Source organism: Loxodonta africana, chromosome 4, assembly GCF_030014295.1.
Source record: "Loxodonta africana isolate mLoxAfr1 chromosome 4, mLoxAfr1.hap2, whole genome shotgun sequence".
NCBI lineage: Eukaryota > Metazoa > Chordata > Mammalia > Proboscidea > Elephantidae > Loxodonta > Loxodonta africana.
In genome coordinates, this window is record NC_087345.1 from 89,930,988 (window position 1) to 89,950,904 (window position 19,917).

At 51.2% G+C, this 19,917-nt stretch overlaps 1 protein-coding gene across 1 annotated transcript; it reads right to left on the minus strand.

Moving 5' to 3' along the window:
* Positions 1-19,607: 19,607 nt before the first annotated feature.
* SMIM41 (small integral membrane protein 41) lies at positions 19,608-19,877 on the minus strand (the record flags this gene model as incomplete). The annotated part of the gene is made up of 1 exon (XM_064285159.1): positions 19,608-19,877. A coding segment is annotated over exon 1 (270 nt), but the record flags the coding sequence as incomplete, so codon positions are not given.
* Between the last annotated feature and the right edge of the window lie 40 nt (positions 19,878-19,917).

A 19,917-nucleotide genomic window follows, 5' to 3' on the forward strand; every position in this document is an offset into this window, starting at 1 on the left:
TACATGCAAATTTCTTTACTTGAGCAATTTCAAAATGAATTACTTCATCTGAGAGAAAATGGCTAAAGTTCCAACTGACTTGGACTTTCCCTTGAGTTTCACAAAGGAATGTACCAAAAGAGTTGGGCCTTTCCAAGGAAGGGACTCTCCCCCACACACAGTTCCCCACTCCCAGCTGCTCTTCTGCCCTCGGGGTCACATTCACACTGTGAGAATCTCTTTACCTCCCCTCCAGACATCTACTCTTTCCTTCAGGAAAATATCTTGCTCCCAGCATCCTTCTCCTTCACATTCTTTCATAAAACCCCCGAGTCTGAGTCCTAAAGCCCTAATTAGCATGGAGGCAAGTCCTCACTACCTAACCTCCTGAGCGCTGAGGAAGGGGACTTGGAGGAGGGCGGTGCAGTCCCATGGTAAACAAGAAGCTGGAATCCTCCCATTAAAACCAGTTGCGGTCAAGTTGATCCCGACTCGTGGCGATCCCATGTGTGTCAGAGTAGAACCGTGCTCCTTAGAGTTTTCAATGACTGATTTTCCAGACCTTTCTTCGGAGGGGCTTCTGGGTGGACTCGAACCTCAGTTTTTCCGTTAGCAGCCAAGGGCCTTAAACATTCACACCGCCCAGGGACTCTATCCTCGCCTTAGTTCTCTTTTCAGTATTCCCACCAGAGGGAGCTACAGACCCACTAGTTGCTTTTCAGATGGTTTTTTTTTTTTTTTTTTTTTTTTTTTTTTTTTCTAGCCTAGATGAAGATCAGAGAGCACCGTCTCCCAGGGACAAGAAGTTCAGTCCAAAGACATTGAGGAAAGACCATTTCCAGAATTTGCAAGGCACCTATCCTGCTTCAGGTTCATGGAGTCCCCATTATGCTGCCCAGAGTCCTTTATTTCTTCCTGGTCCCCCGGGGCCTGCTGGAATCAGAGCAAGGGAAAGATTGTAGACTGGATTACCTTCTTTGATTCAGAGCACCCCTGTGAAGAAATGAAGGGTCTTCCCAACTCTCCCACCACATTTTCAGTATTCTGAGAGCTTATATGAGCCATGTTTAAGTTGAGACAGGTGAGCACCCCCCTAAGCAACCCCACCTCATTGCACTGGCACGGACGGGGGAGGGGGACACTGTAAGGGGAAGTGTTCCAGGTCGGAAGGACACCCTCCGAGAATGCCCTGAGGCTGAAAAGGGCTGGACCATCAGAGGAAGAGATAGAGGCCAGTTTGGCGGTAGCTCAGAGTGGGGAGGGGATGGGGAGGCTGTTTGATCTGCTTCCCAGGCACGACCTCCTCAGACTACCCACAAAACAGCTGTGGGTAGAGAGTGTCCCTTTCCTGAGGCTGGGAGAGGGAAAGAATAGGAGTGTCTCTCCCAATTCCACCATTCCTGGATGGGGAGAGTGCTGCTTCCCTTCTAGTCGCCATAAGGGGAGTCTGAAGGGCCGAGGTGGCGCAGGGATGCCTCCCCAGTGACCACTGACCTTTCTCTTTGTAACTTCTCTAATTTCATTTCAGGTGTACACACCTCCCCAAGCAGCCTATGTGCTTTGGGGTGAACTGATTACTTCATGGGTTCTAGGGTGGACATACAAGGCCACAACCATTTGCCACAATGGTTATGGAGTCAGGATGGGAGTACAAGCCATCTGGGCTGAGGAGAGTTTTGCTGTGGGTTTCTTAGCAAGTTGCTTCCTCATCCTCCCAGGACAGCCTCCCTCCCAGGACCTAGATCAGGAAGCCATAGCCCTGGAAGCTGCTAGGCCTCTGTAGGCCACATGGGGGTACCAGTCTCAGGCTGACGGTGCATGCACTATACCTGCCTGGAGGGAAGACCACAGAACCCCAAGCCCGGCCATGCTCAGCCCACGTCCAGCCATCCCTGAGTCCCATCCTTCCTCTAGGCTAGCCAGTTAGTTGAGTTAATAAGAAAAAAAAAGCCCAGTTGCCATCCAGTCGGTTCTGACTCGGGGCAACCCCAAGTGTATCACAGTAGAACTGTACTCTGAAGGATTTTCAACGGCTATGACCTTTCAAAAGTAGATCACCAGGCCTTTCTTCCAATGTGCCTCTGCACAGACTCAAACCACCGACCTTGCAGTTAGTAGCCCAGCACTTAGCCATTTGCACCACCCAGGGAGCCTAGTCGAGCTAATAAACCCCTTTTACTGCTTAACCCAGTGTGAGTGAGATATTTCCTTACAACTGAAAGTTTCCTGCTGACCCAGGGTCACTCCCAAAATCTTCCCCACAGGATTTTGTTCCCCCAGTGTTTCTCCACCCACACTGGGAGCCTATTGGGCTAGGCCCAGGAAGTTCAGAGGAGAAGGAAACACCACTAGACACACCAAGAAAGAGACAGACCAGATCGACAGGATCCCAAGTGCTGCAGTAGAACTAGGCCGAGGGTCATGTGCACGTGGGCCTGAGGCAGGGGCAATACACAGCCCAAACAAGAGCAGTGTTTGGAGCCTGGGGTTCTGCAGGGGTGTTCCACGCTGCAGGACCAAGGTGCCCAGGCATGAGGTAGGAGAGAGTTGACACAGTCAGGCAGCTGCAGGCAGTTGGTGTGGCTGGAATGCATGGAACATATGTGGACAAGATGGGAAGTACGGCCAGAGAGGTGAGCCCAGGCTGGGGGTGGGGTTGTAAACTAGGTTAAGGAAGCTGGACTTTATCCAGAGGGAAATGGACAACCAGAAAGAGGTTTTAGGCAGTAATGTGATCACAGAGCAACACTATCCAAGAGAATTTTCCACAATGATGAAAATGTTCTATATCTGCTCCATCCAATATGGCAGCCTCTAGCCACCTGTGTCATTGAGTACTTGAAATGTTGGTAGTAAGACTGAGGAAATGAATTTTTAATTTTAATTAATTTTAATTTAAATAGCCACAGATGGCTAAATAAACAAAAAAAAAAAACCATTGCCGTTGAGTCAATTCTGACTCAAAGCAACCCTACAGGACAGAGTAGAATTGCCCCAGAGGGTTTCCAAGGCTGTAATCTTTTGGGGGAGCCCTGGTGGTGCAGTGGTTAAGAGCTCAGCTGATAACCAAAAGGTCAGCGATTCAAATCCACCAGCAGCTCCTTGGAAACCCTCTGGGCAGTTCTACTCTGTCCTATAGGGTCACTATGAGTCAGAATCAAACACAACAGGTTTGGTTTTTCGTTTGGAATCCTTATGGAAGCAGATTGCCACATCTTTCTCCTGCAGAGCGGCTGGCACATTAGAATCACCAACCTTTGGGTTAACAGACAAGCACTTAACCGCTGTGCCACCAAGGCTCCTCACAGGTGGCTAGTAACTACCAATTGGACAGAACAGCTGTAAAGGAAGGACTGGAAGGGAGGAGATTTGGAGGCAGGGGCACAGTTAGGAGCCTATGGAAATGGTCCGGGTAAGAGATGATAAGGGCCTGAAGTCACGGCAAGGAAGTCATGGCAAGAGGAGGGTGGTACCCAAATTGCAGAGTCAGGAGCAAATCAACAGTGCTTGTTGTTTCAAGCCACTCAGTTTGGGGGCAGCTTGTTATGCCACAACAGACAACTGAGACAGTAGTTTAAAACATGAGGTGGACGAGATCATCCAAAGGAAAGACAGAGAGGACAGTGCAGGGCCAGGACCAGGGTGAGGCAAGTGAGGCAGGGTCATACAAGCACAGGGCCAGATCCCATCTTTATTTACAATTTTGGTATTTGCTCACCATGGATATTTTGCATGAATTTTGATTTCTTTTTTTTAATATTGCATTACCAAAAAAAAAAAACCCGTTGCTGTTGAGTTGATTCTGACTCATGGCAACTCCATAGGTTTCAGAGTAGAACTACACTCCATAGGCTTTTCAATGGCTGTAATCTTACGTAAAGGAGCCCTGGTGGCAAAATGGTTACGCACTTTGCTGCTAACCAAAAGATGGGTGGTTCCAACCCACCTAGCAGCTGTGTGGAAGATCCTGGTGATTGTAAAGATTACAGCCTAGGAAGGCCTATGGGCAGTTCTACTCTGTCACACGTGGTTGCTGTGAGTTAGAATCGACTCCATGGCACACAACAACAATCTTAGGGAAGTAGATCACCAGGCCTTTGTTCTGCAGCCCTGCTGGGTGGATTCGAACCACCAACCTTTTGGTTAATGGCCAAGCGCAAACCGTTTGCACCACCCAAGGACCTAATATTGCATTAAAACATGATTTATCTTGATTACTAAGTTTCTTTTTTTTGTGTCCGAGATAAGGGCCTCACTTGCCTCACCCTGGTCCCAGCCCTGGAAGAGAATGCCTCCACTGAAACAAAGGAGGCAGGGTCAGCAACTAGCACTGCAGAGGCCAGAGAGGCAACAGAGTGTAGGTTTGCAGAGCCAAGAGAGGGAGGAGAGTTTAAAGAAAGAGTGGGCAATACGCAGAGTCAGTGCATCAGTGCCAGGTGCCTTTGGAGGCCAGGCCATGACCAACCTGTCAGGGGGAGGCAAGGCACAGGCTCCCTGGACATGCCAGTGAGAGACCCCTCCTAGAGTGAATCTTAACCAAACAAGGCAGAAACTTTGGGAGACATTTCCAAGTTAGACTATTTTCCAAAAGGGTTGCTTATTTTTTTTTTTAATAATAAAAGAGTTCCATAGAGAATCTGTTCATTTCCATTATGTTAATCCAGCAACAGAGCCACAGTGACAACCTCCAGCCAGAACCCCAGCAGCCAGCACTCCCACCACCCTAGTGCCTTCGAGTGGATTCCGATGACTCATAAATTAAAGTTGAAAATGTGTAAGGTGATAAAACATACCAAGGTAAGCTCAGATTAATTTAGTAAAACATTATCAGTCTCTCAGCCGAGGCAGCCAGCTTCCCCACAGAGGCAGTGAGTCAGGCCTGCAGGCTCCATCAGCCTGGCCCCAGTGCCCTCTCGGCAGCCAACAGCCCAGCCCACTGACTCTGATCTCTAGGTCAGTTCATTTTAGGCCACAAGGTTGCTGGGCTGCTGCAGAGATGGGCCAAACCGAAGCAAACAAAACAGCTCTGTGAGGAATGGGCATTCTTGTGACAGTCATGCCAAGGAGAAACCAGTCCAAATCCACTGCGTTGCTGGAACCACAGAGTACGCAAAGCTTTACGAAAAACAGTTGTGGCAAGATGGCAATTCTGAGACCATGCTTGCATCCTGTATAAAATTCTTGAACGTATTTGGCCGTTGCTCCAAGTAGGGGTTTGTTCCATGGAAGTAGTAGTTCCAAAATGTGTTTTTTAAATTGCTCTCTGGGCGGGGGGGAAGTGAATTCAAATTTAGTAATGTGGCATTACAATCCTTGAAAATAAAATTAATTCAATACGTTGTTCTGATGCAGTAGAGGAAATGCATTATAGAAAGTGCCATGATCTAATTATTTTTCTAAAATTTTTCTTCTCTTCCAAAGGAAGAGTTTTAGAACAACGTTTCCCAAACCATGTTTGTTGGAATGGTGGTCCCATGAGATGCTGCTTAGAAAAGAAAGGAGGAGGAGAAAAGAATTCTTTGGTCAAATCTGCTTGGAAATCCTCTGACCCTCTCTTTTTATATTCGTGCCTCTTACCACCACCCATCTGTTAGTTTGTCATACTGCAATGGCTTACATATTGCTGTGATGCTGGAAGCTATGCTACCAGTATTTCAAATACCAGCAGGGACACCCATGGCGGACAGGTTTCCACACTAAGACAGATTAGAGAGAAAGGCCTTGTGACCTACGTCTAAAAATTAGCCAAGGAAAACCTTATGGATCACAACAGAACTTTGTCCAACTCACAGGCTTTGGACATATTATGAGGCGGGATCAATAGCTAGAGGACATCATGTTTGGTGAAGGAGAGGGCCAGCGAAGGCAAGAGAGACCCTTGGTCAGATGAATTGGCACAATAACCACAAAAATGGACTCGAACATGTCAGGGCGATTATGAGGATAATGGAAGACTGGGCAACATTTTGTTCGATTGTATATAAGGTTGCCATTAGTCAGAGTAGACTCAAAGACAGCTATCAATTATCTAGCTAGCTAGCTATCTGTGGTCACTAAAATTGTGTGTCAATTTGGCTGGGCCATGATTCTCAATGGTTTGGCAGTCATATAATGATGTAATCACCTCCATGATGAGACCTGACATAATGTGATGAGATCTGCTGTGAGTAGCCAGTAGGTTGAAAGGGAGTCTCCTTGGAGGCATGGCCTGCATCCAATATAGGTGGACTTTCTGGCAAGGCTCACAGGCTTTTGCTTACTCCGGGTCCTGAAGCTAGCTCCTGTTTATTTGACCTCCAGTTCTTGGCACTTGAGCTAGCAGCTTACCTGCCAATCTTGGGATTCGACCGTCTGTCGGCTAAGAGGTGCCAACTTACCTGTCAATCCTGGGATTTGTTGGCCTCTGCAGACTGTGAGCCAGAGGCTTGGTGTCTGACCTGCCCAACTTGGGCTCACCAGCCCCTGCAGCTATGTGAGTCAGGAGAAGCCTCCAGCCTGACCCACAGACTTGGAACTTTCCAGACTCTAGAACCACATGAGCCATTTCCTTGTTATAAATCTTTCATTATAAATCAGAGAGAGATTTATATCCGACTGCCACATCTTTCTCCCAAGGAATGGCTAGTGGGCTCAAACCTCTGACATTTGAGTTAGCAGCCGAGTTCTTAACCACTGCACTACCAGTGCTCCTTAGCTATCTATCTAATGCCTCTTAAAAGAACTACAGTAAAGAAGCCTGCTTAACTTTGCTTAACATAACAATTCCCAAACGTATTACACTGTAACACTGCCTTAGCCCCTAGGGGAACGGAGGTGGGGCCTAATTCCCGCTCTCTACCGAATGGTTTTGAAATATTCATCATTTCTCTCAAATGACATAAGATGAAATATTGTTTCTATTTTTAATTCAATTCCCCTACAATTACTATAACATTTGGTAATGGATAAAGACATTTAAAACAGGATACATTCAAAATTGGGAACCCGTGGCAGCAAATTGCTCTATTTATCAGCTACCCACGCATTTGAAGAAATGGTTGATCCTGCTTCCAGAACCTCTAGACACTCTCACAGGCACCACAGGGAACAGTTCACATTACAACCAATTACATAACTGTGTCTCTCTTCACCCAGTTACACACAGAAAAAAATTTGCTTGTCTTGTTTTGCAGATCCATGAAGAGAGATACCTAAGACTTGACAGTACTGAAAGCAATCCAGAATTTATTTTTATTTCCTCACAAAACTTCATTGCTACTAAATCCTACAGATGAACATGACAATGTCTGTACATCTCCCAACTGTCCCCCTTAAACTTTGCTGTCATTTCTCAGCGCAGTGGTTAAAGCTCTCAGCTGCTAACTGAAAAGTCAGCAGTTCGAAACCACTAGCAGGTCTGTGGGAGAAAGTTGTGGCAGTCTGCTTCTGTAAGGATTTACAACCTTGGAAACCCTATGGGACAGTTCTACTCTGTCCTCCCGGGTTGCTATGAGTCGGAATCGACTCAGTGGCCATGGGTTTGGTTTTTTGGAATGCTCACACCAGCAGCATACCGTATGATCAACTGCAATGTGTCTCTGTTAGATTCTAGCACATTCCTGGGAGTTAACACATTTTTTGCTCGAGGGAGCTAAGAGACTAGGACACGTTGGTAGTTTCCCCCTCCTTCCCACACTGTGATCAAAGAAGAAATTTTGGGGACGATACCATGCGTTCAAAAATAATTTCCTAATGGACCTCTATGTGCAGTGAACAAAACAGCAAAACTCCGTGTTCTAACGGAGCTGACATTCAAGCAGATGGCTCAGGCAGAGAAGTTTCCAGCTAATATGGTGGCTCTTATAATGAAAACCAGTCCAAGAACGAGGCAAATCCACCTTTATCTGGGTTGTTATTTTGCAAGAAATGAGTTCAAAGTCATGAAATGAGGAGGGTTCACATAGACTGCCAACCTGACGTGAAAAGCACCTCTCGTGGTAGTACAGGGGCTGGCCCTCAGGTTGCTCAGGAGGAGAGATTCCAACAGAGAAAGGTGGAGCTGAAGCTGAAATCATCCTTGTCTCCCACTGTGGAAACAGCAGGTGCCCAGGCTGAGGCTGCCTCCATGGACAGCCACCTGAAGCCAGGGCAGCAGGTTTGCATGCAGCAAGGTGGCTGTGAGAGGAACATAGAGGGGACAATGAGGCAGAAGTGTTAGGGAGCCTTGCATGGCACGAAGGAGCGAGGGAGTTAGGCCATGTCGCCCTGCATAGCTCAATCCTTCACTAAAATACATCCTGGGCCTCCAGTGAAGTTCAGTGTGCAGTGGGCCAGGAGGGGATGGCAGCCAGGAACAGGGGCAGTATTCAGGAGGAAGCCGCTCTGCTTGCTGGCCATCTGTGAATTCCCAGGTAAGAAAATCACCAGCCAACAGATGGCTCACCAGACAGGCTGCCCAGGCTGTCCTCTTCCCAGAGGATTGAGGGCTCTGCTGTGCAGACCTTCACGGCTCCCATATCCAACCCCCGTCATTTCTGGTTTACTCTCTGGGTTTGGTACAGCACACTCTTCATGACTTCCGGAAAAACAAAAAAATACAAAAAAAAAAAAAAACACCATTCCCATCGATAAGGAAGTAGATTGCCAGATCTTTCTTCCGTGGCACTGCTGGGTGGGTTTGAACCACCAAACTTTAGTAGTCGAGTGCAAACACTTTGCATCACCCAGGGACCTATGAAACGTACCAGAGAAGTACGTTTTCTGGCTGGCTGTGGAGGTCATGCTTCTGCTGCAGCCTGTCTCTCAAGGCCATTCATCCTCCCCAGCTGGAACTGGGGCCTCGGGAGCTTCCACCTCCTCTTAGCCACCACTGCCATGCCAGGCACGTCCTCTGAGCCTCCCAGTCCCCAAACTCTCATCGTTACATCCTTGCTCACTGCACACCAGCTCCTTGGGCCTCTGCTCTTCCTTAAACACACCAGGACTGCTCCTCTCGCAGAGTCTTAGCACTTGCGGTTCCGCTGCCTGGAATGCTCCTCCCTCAAGTATCTCTGCTACTGTCTCTCAGGTCTTTGCTCAGATGTCACCTTCTCAGTGATACCTTCCCTGGTGATCTCACTGAAAGTTTCACCTTCCCCCCACGCTCTCCATGCACCTCCCTGTTTTGCTTTTCTCCACAGCATTTATGAGCACCTGACAGATACTATTCTTAAGTTATTTACATAGTTTGCCATCTCCCTTTGCAGGAATGCAGGTTGCACAAGGGCAGGGATCTCTGTTCTGTTCCCTGCTGTATCCTCAGTGCCCAGAGCAGTACCTGGCGCATAGCAAGTGCTTTTAAATATTAACGAGTGAATAAGCGAATGAATGAAGCCTAAGATGTCTCTACATCCATTGAAGACTTGGCACCTGGCTGCAAATCTGCTTCAATGTCCCCAGTCCTGGGTACATTGTCAACACACTGCCTTTTATCGAAGTCACCTTCCACTCCACCTGAGCAACCCACCTTCAACTTTGGTGCTACCTGGAATTGTCCCCTCTGGGCTGGCACTGGGGCTGGAGCCAGGGCCTGACTATCCTGGGTGCAGATATCTCCTACAGAAGCTAGAAGCAGTTGTAATCCAAGAAGTGAGAACAAATGGCAGTGAAAGAAGGAAACCAACTCCTGTGCCAGGGGAGACGCATCACCTGCCCACAGGTCTGCGGGCAGGTGAGCAGGAAGGAGGAGAACAGAAACAGGATGGGAATCAGAGTAGGGGGCGAGGAGGAGTCAAGGCCAAATGGCTGAGGACTGTGGTGGTTACAATTGTGTATCAACTTGTCTGGGCCATAATTCTCAGTGTTTATATGTGATCACTCCCATGATGGAATCTGCTGTGAGTAGTCAATCAGTTGAAGAGAAGTTTCCTTGGGGGTGTGGCCTGCATCTGAATATAAGCAGACATTCTGGCTTTTTGCTTGCTCTGGATCCTGCGGCTGCCTCCTGTTCGTGTGACCTCCAGTTCTTGGGACTTTCACTATCAGCTTATGTGCCGGTCTTGGGATTCATCGATCTTCACAGCCTATGAGAGGGAGCCCTGCCCTCTGACCTGCTGATCCTGGGTTCACCAGTCCCTGCAGCTACATGAATCAGGAGAAGCCTCTACCCTGATCCACAGACTTGGGATGTCCAGCCTCTACAATTGTGTGAGCTGTTTCCTTGACATAAATCTCTCTCTCTCTCTCTCTCTCTCTCTCTCTCTATATATATATATATATACACTTTACCAGCTTTGTTTCTCTAGAAAACCCAGCCTAAGACAAGGACAGAGGCTATGCAGACATCCACAGGTCAGGTCTCATCTTGTTGGGTGAGGGCTGATGAGTGAGGGAGGGTCAACCAACATCAAGGGGCAGCGGCAGGCCAGAGAGACTCATCCACCCGCCCCTCCCAGGCCTCTCTATAGAACACAACCCTTTGCTCATTCAGCACATATTTATTGAGCACGCACTATGCGCCAGGCGTTACGAAGGACACTAGAAGAGATGCCAGTAAGCAAACACAGTCACTATCCCTGTTCTCACAAAACTTACAGACGTCAGGGAATAGACACTCAGTGCAAAATTAAACATGTGAACGGAGCCTCGATGGGGCAGTCCAGGGTGCTGTGGGACCCCACTAATCTGGAGCAGTGTCAGGAACTTCCCTGAGGGAGGGAGCTCTCAGAAGTGAGGGTTGAGTTCAGCCAGGCAATGGGCAGAAGGGATGGGAAGAACACTTCCGAAGGCCCAGAGGGGAGAGGACTTGAAATGGTAGAAGACATGAGGGAGAGTGGCAAGAGATGACACAGGAGAAGAGCAGGGCCCCATGAGGGTAACAGCTTGGAGATCACGGGAAGATTTCCAGACTCTATCCAGTGAACAGTGGGAAGTCATACTGGGGAGAGGGGGTGTTAAACAGGGAAGTGGCTGGACAAGATATTCCTTCTTAAAAGAGCACTCTGATGATCGTGTGGAGAAGGGATGGGCCAAGAAGCATCAATGGACATGTGGGGCCAGTAAGAGGTGACTGTGCCTCCATGAGGATGGTGGCTGGGGAGGTGTAATGGACCATATCTGGTGATGTACTGGCTGTGGAGGGGGAGGGGCAGGGGGTCAAGGATAACTGCTAGGGAGAAGGTGGTACCATTCACTGAGAGCCAAGAACACAGCAAGGGAGACACTTCTGGAGGGAAGATGATGCACTTGGAATAAAAGCTGGTCCTCCCTGTGAGCCTCCATGTTCTGGCCCAGCCTTCATCCTCTTATTCATTAAGCTGCTGCCACATTAGCCTCTTCCTGGTCCCTCAGACATGCCTAGCTCCTTCCTACCGCAGACCTTGGCACCGTGTCCCTCTGGCAGGAACACTCTGACCCAGGCCTTCGCCTGTCTGTGTTCTTTTCACAGGTCAGGTTTCAACTCAGATATCCCCCTTCAGAGAGGCTCTCCCTGGCCACCTTCACCTCGGGTCACCCCCAAGTCACTCTCTACCCATTGTCCTGTTTGATTTTCTGCATCGCACAATCACTACCCAAAATGACCTTATTTTAAGATTACAGCCAACAAAAGCCCATGGAGCACAGTTCTATTCCGTACCGCATGGGTCCCCATGAGTCTGAATCAACTTGACAGCAAGGGGGTTGGGGTTTTCTTGTTGTTTGTTTGTTTCTTTGTTTGTTTTCATTTCTTTACACGAGCGTCCCTGGGTGGTGCAGCCACTTAAGCACTGGACTACTAACTGAAAGGTTGGTGGCTCGAATCCACCCAGAGGTACCTTGGAAGAAAGGCCCAGTGATCTGCTTCTAAAAGATCACAGCCATAAAATCCCTACAGAGTACAGTACTATTCTGATCCACATGGAGTCGCTATGAGTCAGAATCGACTTGATGGCACCTGGGTTACATGTTGATCAAATGTCCCTTCCCCCCAGAATGTAGCTTCTGAGGGTGGGGACCTCTCTGTCTTGCTTACGATGTATTTTACTCCAGGGCTGCCTAGACCAGTAGTTATCCATAGTCCAGTAAACCAGTCGAGATGGATAGCTGCTCAATAAGTATTTGTGGAATGGATGAATTACTGAATGAATGAATGAACAAATGAATGAATGTGTCATTCAGGAGCCAGGGTAGGCTGGGGCTGCAGATTTCAGAGCCGTGAGCTTAGAGATAGCAATTCAATCTCCAGGAAAAGGTGAGGCCACCCAGGGGACAGAGTAGGATAAGACAAACGCCCAGGGCAGAGCGCTGAGGAACACCACTTTCAAGGGTCAGGAGCAGAAAAAGGAGGGCTGGCAAAGGACTCTGCGGGGAGAAGGGTGACAGGAAAGGGAAGAGGCACAGAGCTAGGAGCTGGGGGAGGCTTGATTCAAATTCGGCAAGCACTCCAGAGCCCAGGCTCCCAAGCTCTGAGGTCCACATCCTCTCATTTGAGTTTCACAAAGTGCGTACTATCACTATCCTATGTGACCAATGAGGGAGAGAACTTAAGGCACACAGTAAGTAGCAGGCTCAGGAGCTGAACCCAGACAGGGGTGCTGTGGTGCCCACCATCTCAGCCACTCCTCTCCGCAACAGGAGCCGTGAAGGGCTGAGAGGACGGTCAGCTACAGCCTAAGTGGTCAGGATGGTCAGGACAGCAAAGGAGATAAGAACTGAAAATGTCCTTTGGAGGAAACAACTCAGGGGTTGGTGACTTGGCGATCAGCCAGGCTAGAGAGGAGGGGGTAGTGAGCAGGAGATGATGAAGTAAGGGCGCAGGCCCGGGTAACTCTCTTGAGAAGTTTGGCTGTAAAGGTGGAGTGAGCCAGAGGATAGTAACCAGAGGAGGCAAAAAAGGGTTATTTTAAGGTGGAAGAAACCTGAGTGTGTTTCCATGCTGGAGCCAGCAGAGAAGGAGCAATTAAAGACACCGGGGTAAAGGTGGAGAATCAGCAGGCTGGGGCCCTGAGCAGTGGAGGAGGAGAGGTGGAGGGTATGCCCTCAGTAGAGAGAAGGGGGTCCTCTCCCATGGACAGGTGAAGGAAGACCCTGGTTCCAGAGAAGGTGGCCAGTGATCTGGGACCAGAAGTGGAACGCATCCTCACCTGCTGGCTTCCCTCTTCTAGGAGAAGTACGAGGTGCGGGCACGGAGCAAAGTGTAGGGGAGGTGGGAAGGTCAGGGGCTCAGAGTGGGAACGGTTTGAACTAATGCAGCATTAAGATAGAGAGCTGGGTGGAGCAGTGGCCAGGCTGTGGTAGGGTCCAGCGGGGGCTGGTCACCATTCTTGGGGCCATCAGTCTGCCCAGGGGTGTGATATCTTTGGGGGCACTCAGTAGTCCAGGTACATGCTCAAAGAACAGAGAGTTTTGGTCACCTTGGGCTGAGGTTTTACCAGGAGGGTTCTATGGAAGGAGTTACATTAGGATACAGGCAAGAGAGTAATTGAGGTGATGGGCCATGGGATCTCTGTTTGTTACCTAGTGCTACTGTATCAAAAATACCACAAATGAGAGTCTTTAGTGACCAGAAATTTATTGTCTCAACAGTTATTGTCCAAAAGTCTGAATTCAGGACATTGGCTCTAGGGGAAGGTGCCTCTTTGTCTCTTTCCCCTTCTAGCAGCTGCTGGCAATCCTTGGCATTCATGGGCTTCTAGATACTTCTGTCTCCATCCTCCCACAGCATCTTCACCTTGTGCATGTCTGTGTCTAGTCTGCTGTTTTTGTAAGGCACCACTCAGAAGGGATTAGGTTTAGCACCCACCCTACCCTGGGATTTCCTCATTATATAACAAAAGAAAACCCCTATTTCCATACAAGGTCATATCTACAGGTACAGGGGTTAGGACTTCAACATAACTTTCTGAGGGACACAATTCAATCCATAACAGTATCTACACTGGAAGTAGGGGCGAGGGGGCCACCGAAATCCTATGGAGCCCAGCCCTCCGACACACATGGGGTCAGCATGGTTAACTGGTATAGGAAGGGACCAGAAGCTGGTATGGATGAACACAATGTGGGGCGTGGGGTGCACCCAGACAGCATGTGCCTCACATGAGAGAAATAGGGGAGAACTGAGGATGTGAAGGCATCTGACCCCAGCTCCCTGCTCTCTGAGAGAGGGCAGGGAAAAGGGTACCCTCCGAGGGGGCCCAGAGGGACGAGACTCCTGATCCTGGGGAAAGCACCAGGGGGTCTAGAGGAAGGAAAAGGAGGAAGAGGGGGAGTCAGAAAAAGAGCAGAGCGCTGTGAGGAAGAGTGAAGACCAGGAGAGCTCTTGCAGCATTCCGGGCCAGGCAGGGAGTTGGGGTGTGGGGGAGGTGCTGAAGTCTCACCCCTCAGGGCAGGATGCAGGACTCTGGCCTCACAGAAGTCGGCTGCGGCTTGAAGGGAATCCTAGAGCCATGGAGAGGGGTGAGGTTCCTTCCTATGTTTTAGTTTTTATTGTTTTATTTTGCATAGGTGATATGTGTTTGAGAAAGCATCCATAGGGCACAAAGCAGTATGCTATAAAAAAGATCTATTGTCTCCTGACAATTGATCCCCCAGTTCGCTGGCTCAGGGGCAACCTGTTACCACTCTCCTGTATGCAGGGCTCCTTCTTCGTCGGGCTGGGCCATAGTGGGCTGTATGGTCTGACAAGCAGTCTTCCCCACGCTCCCCAGCTACTCAGGCCAGTAACCAGGGCCTTGTCCTCCCCACCTCCCTCTCTGTCATCCCTCGCATCCAACTAGCGACCAAAGCCTGTACTGAAAATATTGTATGGATCTGTCCCTCCTCCTCCGCCCTAGTCCAGGCCACCATCATTATTGCTGGCCTTCTTGTTATCTCTTTACTTCCAGCCTGCCCCAGCCCCCAGTCTACCCCCAATTTCCTAAGATCCAGATCTTACCATGTCACATCCCAGCTTGAAAATTTCTAGACACCTTGATGCTCCCAGGATAAATCTCAGCTCCTCTCCAGGCTGGCCTCTGCCCACCCCTCCAGTATCAACTCCCTTCACACTTCCGGTTCTAACTGCCCTGCTAAGGCATCCCCTGCTGCTAAAGCACCCCCTGTTGCTAACACACCCCCTGCTCTATGCCTCTCTGTGCCTCTGCCCAGGATGCTCTCCCTCCCCTTCTTCACCAGGCGAAGGCCCATTCATTACGAGTTCTGCCAGCTCCCCAGCAGGGTTCATCACCCTCTCTCTGCTCTTGGCCCTGCTGGTGGTGTGCGCTTCTCACCGTCTATCTGAGCTTCACTTTGGTGGGCACCACTCTTTACTAGACCATGAGCTCCTCAAGGCCGGGGGCTCTGTCTCGTTCACCTCCTCATCCCAGTTCCCAGAGCATGCCTGGCACAGAGCGGTCACCAAATACTCTTGCAAAAGATGAATAAACCAAGTGTTCCCACACACAGGGTGGGTGGTTCTACACCTCTTCACTTCCTTGAGGATGGTCGGGTTCAGGGCAAATAATGACGACATCATCACATGATAACTACAGTGTCGTTGTTGTGTGCCATCGCGTTGATTCTGACTCATAGAGACCCTATAGGACAGAGCAGAAGTCCCCCATAGGGTTTCCCAGGCTGTAATCTTTACAGGAGCAGATTGCCAGGTCTCTTCTCCCGCGGAGCCACTGGTGCATTTGAACTGCTGACCTTTCGGTTAGCAGCTGAACACTTAAGCATTGTGCCACCAGGGCTCCTAATTACAGTGTAGAAAGCCCTAATCTATGTGCAAGTACATTATCTATATGATTCTCACAAACAGATCATTGCCTCCGTTTTACAGATGAAGAGACTGGGACTCAGTCTCTTACAATCTAGAATTCAGTGCACAACTCACAAAGTCCACTCTCACCTCAAAGCACCCTGCTCAGGCTGGACTCTGATCAGACCCCAACAGTCACCGGTTGAATGAAGAGTTGTTCTTACTCATACTGGCCACACGAGGGCAGCCGAGTGCTGGCGTGAGAGGCTCTATCCACCACCACCTCCAGCTCCTCGCTGCTCAGAAAGATTTGGGTCTGCTCCCTGAGGGAGGCATGGCCACCACTGAGGAGAGACCAGGGACAGGAGCCATGTCAATGGGTCTGTTATTTCAACATCTGCTAGAAACAGTTAAAACTGGAGACAGAGAAGAAAAAAATGAATTCCAAGAATCAGGGACTAGAAACATAGACTATATACTCCAAACTTGCATCACCAGCATATTTAATAACAAGCCACAGGAAGTGATGGGGTGTTGCTGGGGTACCCAAGACCTGCAAATGGGTGACACTGACCCACAGCCCTCAGTAAGGATGGGACACTGGCCTGTCAGGCCACCACTGCCCTGCAGCAGGGCCAACAGGACAGGGGCTGTACTCATGTCCTCAGAGGCCCAGTGGGCAGAGGGCATGGCCGGAGTCTGCTGCACAGAACATCCAGGTGTGTGGTCACTTCGGTGCCCAGGATATGCAGCAGTCGCCAAAGGGGCTTTTCCATCCCTGGAGAGCTGCCCTCCCAGACCCACACCCACGAGTACTTCAGAGAGCTGAGCGGAAGAGTTCAGAGGCAGCAGTTGGGTGCAAAGATCCCAGGTTGAGGTCTCATCACAATGCAAGTCTCTCCCAGTCTGTCATCCGCACCAAAGGTGGCGAGAGCTCCCCAGAGAAGCAGGCTGGAGGGAGCACTCTTTGGGAGGCAGACCACGCAAGGTCAGGAATCTGTAAGAAACAGGTTCCCCCCTTCCCACCATCTTTGCTGGGAAAGGTGCTAGACTACATGGAAGGCGAGGAACAGATTCGATAAACCTCTGGCAGCCTTTTCCAGCTTAGTGCGAAACTCAGGGAGTGGAGGAAGGGCAAAGGCAAGATCCCAGCCCATCTGTCATCCTAGCCCTTCCCCCATGGACACCCTAGGCTAATGGGGGTGGGGTGGGGGCTCAAGGCTTGCTGGGAGTCCAGATGCTGGCTTCCCTCCATGGCGCTCCGAACTGCACCCATTCCCCCACCTCACTCCGAAGCTGGAGCCTGGTAGATGGGGTGACAGCAGCAGCACCCATTTCCCAATTTTCCAAATTCTTTTCCTCCCCACTCAGCCTGACAGCCTTGATCAGGGTCGGAGTTCAAAGCAAGCATCTCAGTACCTTCCCCCAGGAACACTGAGGTCCCCAGCTCACCCCACACCTGGCTCTGGGTGAGCTGAGGGGACAGCAATGGCATGAAGTTGGATGCAGAAAGTCTTTTCCTGCCCACCTCACCTCAGGCCACGCCCTTCCCACCACCAAATCTCTCTGTACCCAACACCTTCTGGACTTGAACCCAGAGGCCAAACCAAAAGCCATCACCCTTTAGCTCTGGCCCCCTGCTCTGATGCTTGGATTTTTTTCATAAATGTATATTCCAGCTGACCCTCTGAGTGCATCCCCGCCCCTCAGGATCAGGCCAAGAAAGATGAGTCCAGCTGGCTGGGAGATGTGCCAGCATCAAGAAGGCATCACATAAGGCCGCTGTGGAAGGGGGCAGTAACACAGGGGTTTTGGGTTCAAGTCCCTGAAACTGTATGGCAAGTGTGTGTGTGTATGTGTACGTGTGGGGGAGAGATAGGTTCATTCTTCTGGGAAGGGTGAGGCCATATTTTTCATCAGCATCTCAAAGAGTCGGGGAGCAGGTGGTGGAGAGCAAAAGAGGCAACCCAAGTAGGGGAATATGTCCTGAGTTTGGCGTCAGAAGTCCCAGGGTCCTGTTCCTGCTCTGCCTTTCACTTGAGCATGTGACTTCTCTCTGAGCCTCAGTTTTCCTGTTTGTAAAATAAAAGGATTCACAGTGGGTCTGGAGACTCCTCTGGCCAGCTGCGGAAGGAGAGAAGGGCACAGGGTCCAGCTGGGAGCAAGGGCTGGAAAGCAGCAGAATGTATGCGGCAAGAGGGATGGAAGAACCTGGATTCAAGAAAGGGAGGTCGTGCCTACTCTCTCTCCCAGGATACAGCAAAGTAATGTCTCCTGGGCCAGCCCGGCCGCCCTCATGCCAGGAGCAAGTAACACACACATACCTCACTGGCCGAGATAGACCTCTGTCCGCGGGGGTAGGAATGGTGCCTCTGAGGTGAGAAGTCCGCAGCTCAGCAAGGCTGGCATGGTACGGCTGCCCAGGATTAGTGCCAAATCCTGGGCTGCTCTGTGCAGGGATCACACGTCGTCAGCTTCACAGCTGCTTAGCTGCATCCTGCCCACACCCTCCCCTTGCCCCTCACCAGCCCCTCCTCACAGGCACCAACCCTGACTCTTCTCAGAGGGGGACAGGTATCCTGCCTCTCTCCTTGGCAAGCAGGGGAGAAGCTCTAGGGGCAGGGGTAAGACATGTCAGAGTTACCCCCAACAAACACCACCACCTACAGAAAACCCACAGGAGCAACTAGATTCAAAACTGAACAGACCCTACCCTAGCGGCTCCACCAGAGGTGGCCTTGGCCTGGAGATACCCTGTCCTTTGGGCCACCCGCCCTTCCCTCCAGATGGCTCCTGTCCTTGGAGACAGGGCCAGGAGACCCAGACGGAGCCCCCACAGCTGCAACCTCTCAGCCCCAGCTTCCTGGAGCAATGTGCCCCTGAGGCCCCCCAGCTGCTGGGAACCTTGCCATCCATGGCCACCCCCACCCGCCTACACACACACACACACACACACACGCTCCACCTCCACACCAAGCTACACACACGCTCCACCTCCACACCAAGCTCCTTGCTCCAGGCTACATTTGTCCCCCCAACCTGAGCAGGGGCTATAGGAGGGGACCTCAGCACACCTCTCATTCCCCAGGGTCATCCTGGCCCTTAGCTCTGCCCTCAAACATCCCAATCCCTGCCTCAGAGGACAGTAACAGTGAGGACTCAATTACTCAAACTTCCTTCCAGGGAAAAGGCTTCAGGAAGGACAGGACAGGAGGGAGCTGAAGCCAAAGACCGGCTTGTCCAAGTTTTTGTGCCAAGTCTCTCCTGGTCTCCCAGTGCAGTAGGCGGGGCTGGGTCACTGCTGAGTTGGGCCTTTGCACCGGTGTGCTAGGGACGACCGGGGGAGGGGGGGGGCGGGGGGGGCGGGGCCAAGGGAAGAAGGGCTCCAGAGCATTGCGGCCCCTCCACAGACCGAGCCTCCCTTCTCTTTGATCAGCCGTGCCTCCTCTCCGGCTGGGCCCTGAGCACAGACCCACAACTATGTCCATTCCTAGCACAGAGACGGGACAAAAGGTGAAGGGCAACTGCTGCTGCGGAGAGACGAGCAGGAGACTGATGGAGGGGGCAGCCCTTTCCCTCTGATCCCTGCACACCTGGGGTAGCTGCAGGCTTCACCTCCTGTGGATTTAGGGCCGGGGAGGTAGAGTCGCTGAAAAGCTGATTCTCCAAAGGTGGTTTTCCAAGCTTCCGCCTGAGGAGCACCCCTCAATAGCTGTTACCCCCCTACCCACCCCCACTCCCGCCTCCCTCCAGGCTACGTCCTGTCACCCCGGCTGCACTGCTGATTGTCTCACCTGTGGGCACGCAAGCTTCAAAGGAGGGTCTGGGAGCCTCCGCTCCATAGCGACGGTCGGAGCACTCCTGGTGGCGCCAGGGGACCCGAGGACCGCCCCCTCGCCATCCTGCGCGGAGTCCGAGGCCACTACCCTGGAGCACAGTCGGATGCCTACAAGTCGTCGTCGCCTCCGCTGCTGCCGCTGCCGGGCTCGGCCTCGCCAGACGCGCGCCGCTCGCGGTCCAGCAGCGCTGCCAGGCCCTGGGCGCGGAGGAGGAGACCGCCACCCAGAAACAAGACCCCACAGAGCACGAGCAGCGACAGCACACCCAGCACCGCCGCCTGCACCGCGCGCGGGGCCTCGGGGGGCTCCGGCAGCGCCCCCGACTGGTTGCAGCAGGCGCTCAACCAGGCGCCCCGGGCCGCAGCGCCCGCTTGCGAACCGTTCATGCTCCAACGCAGGCTGCCCGAAAGTGCGCTGGACCGCCAG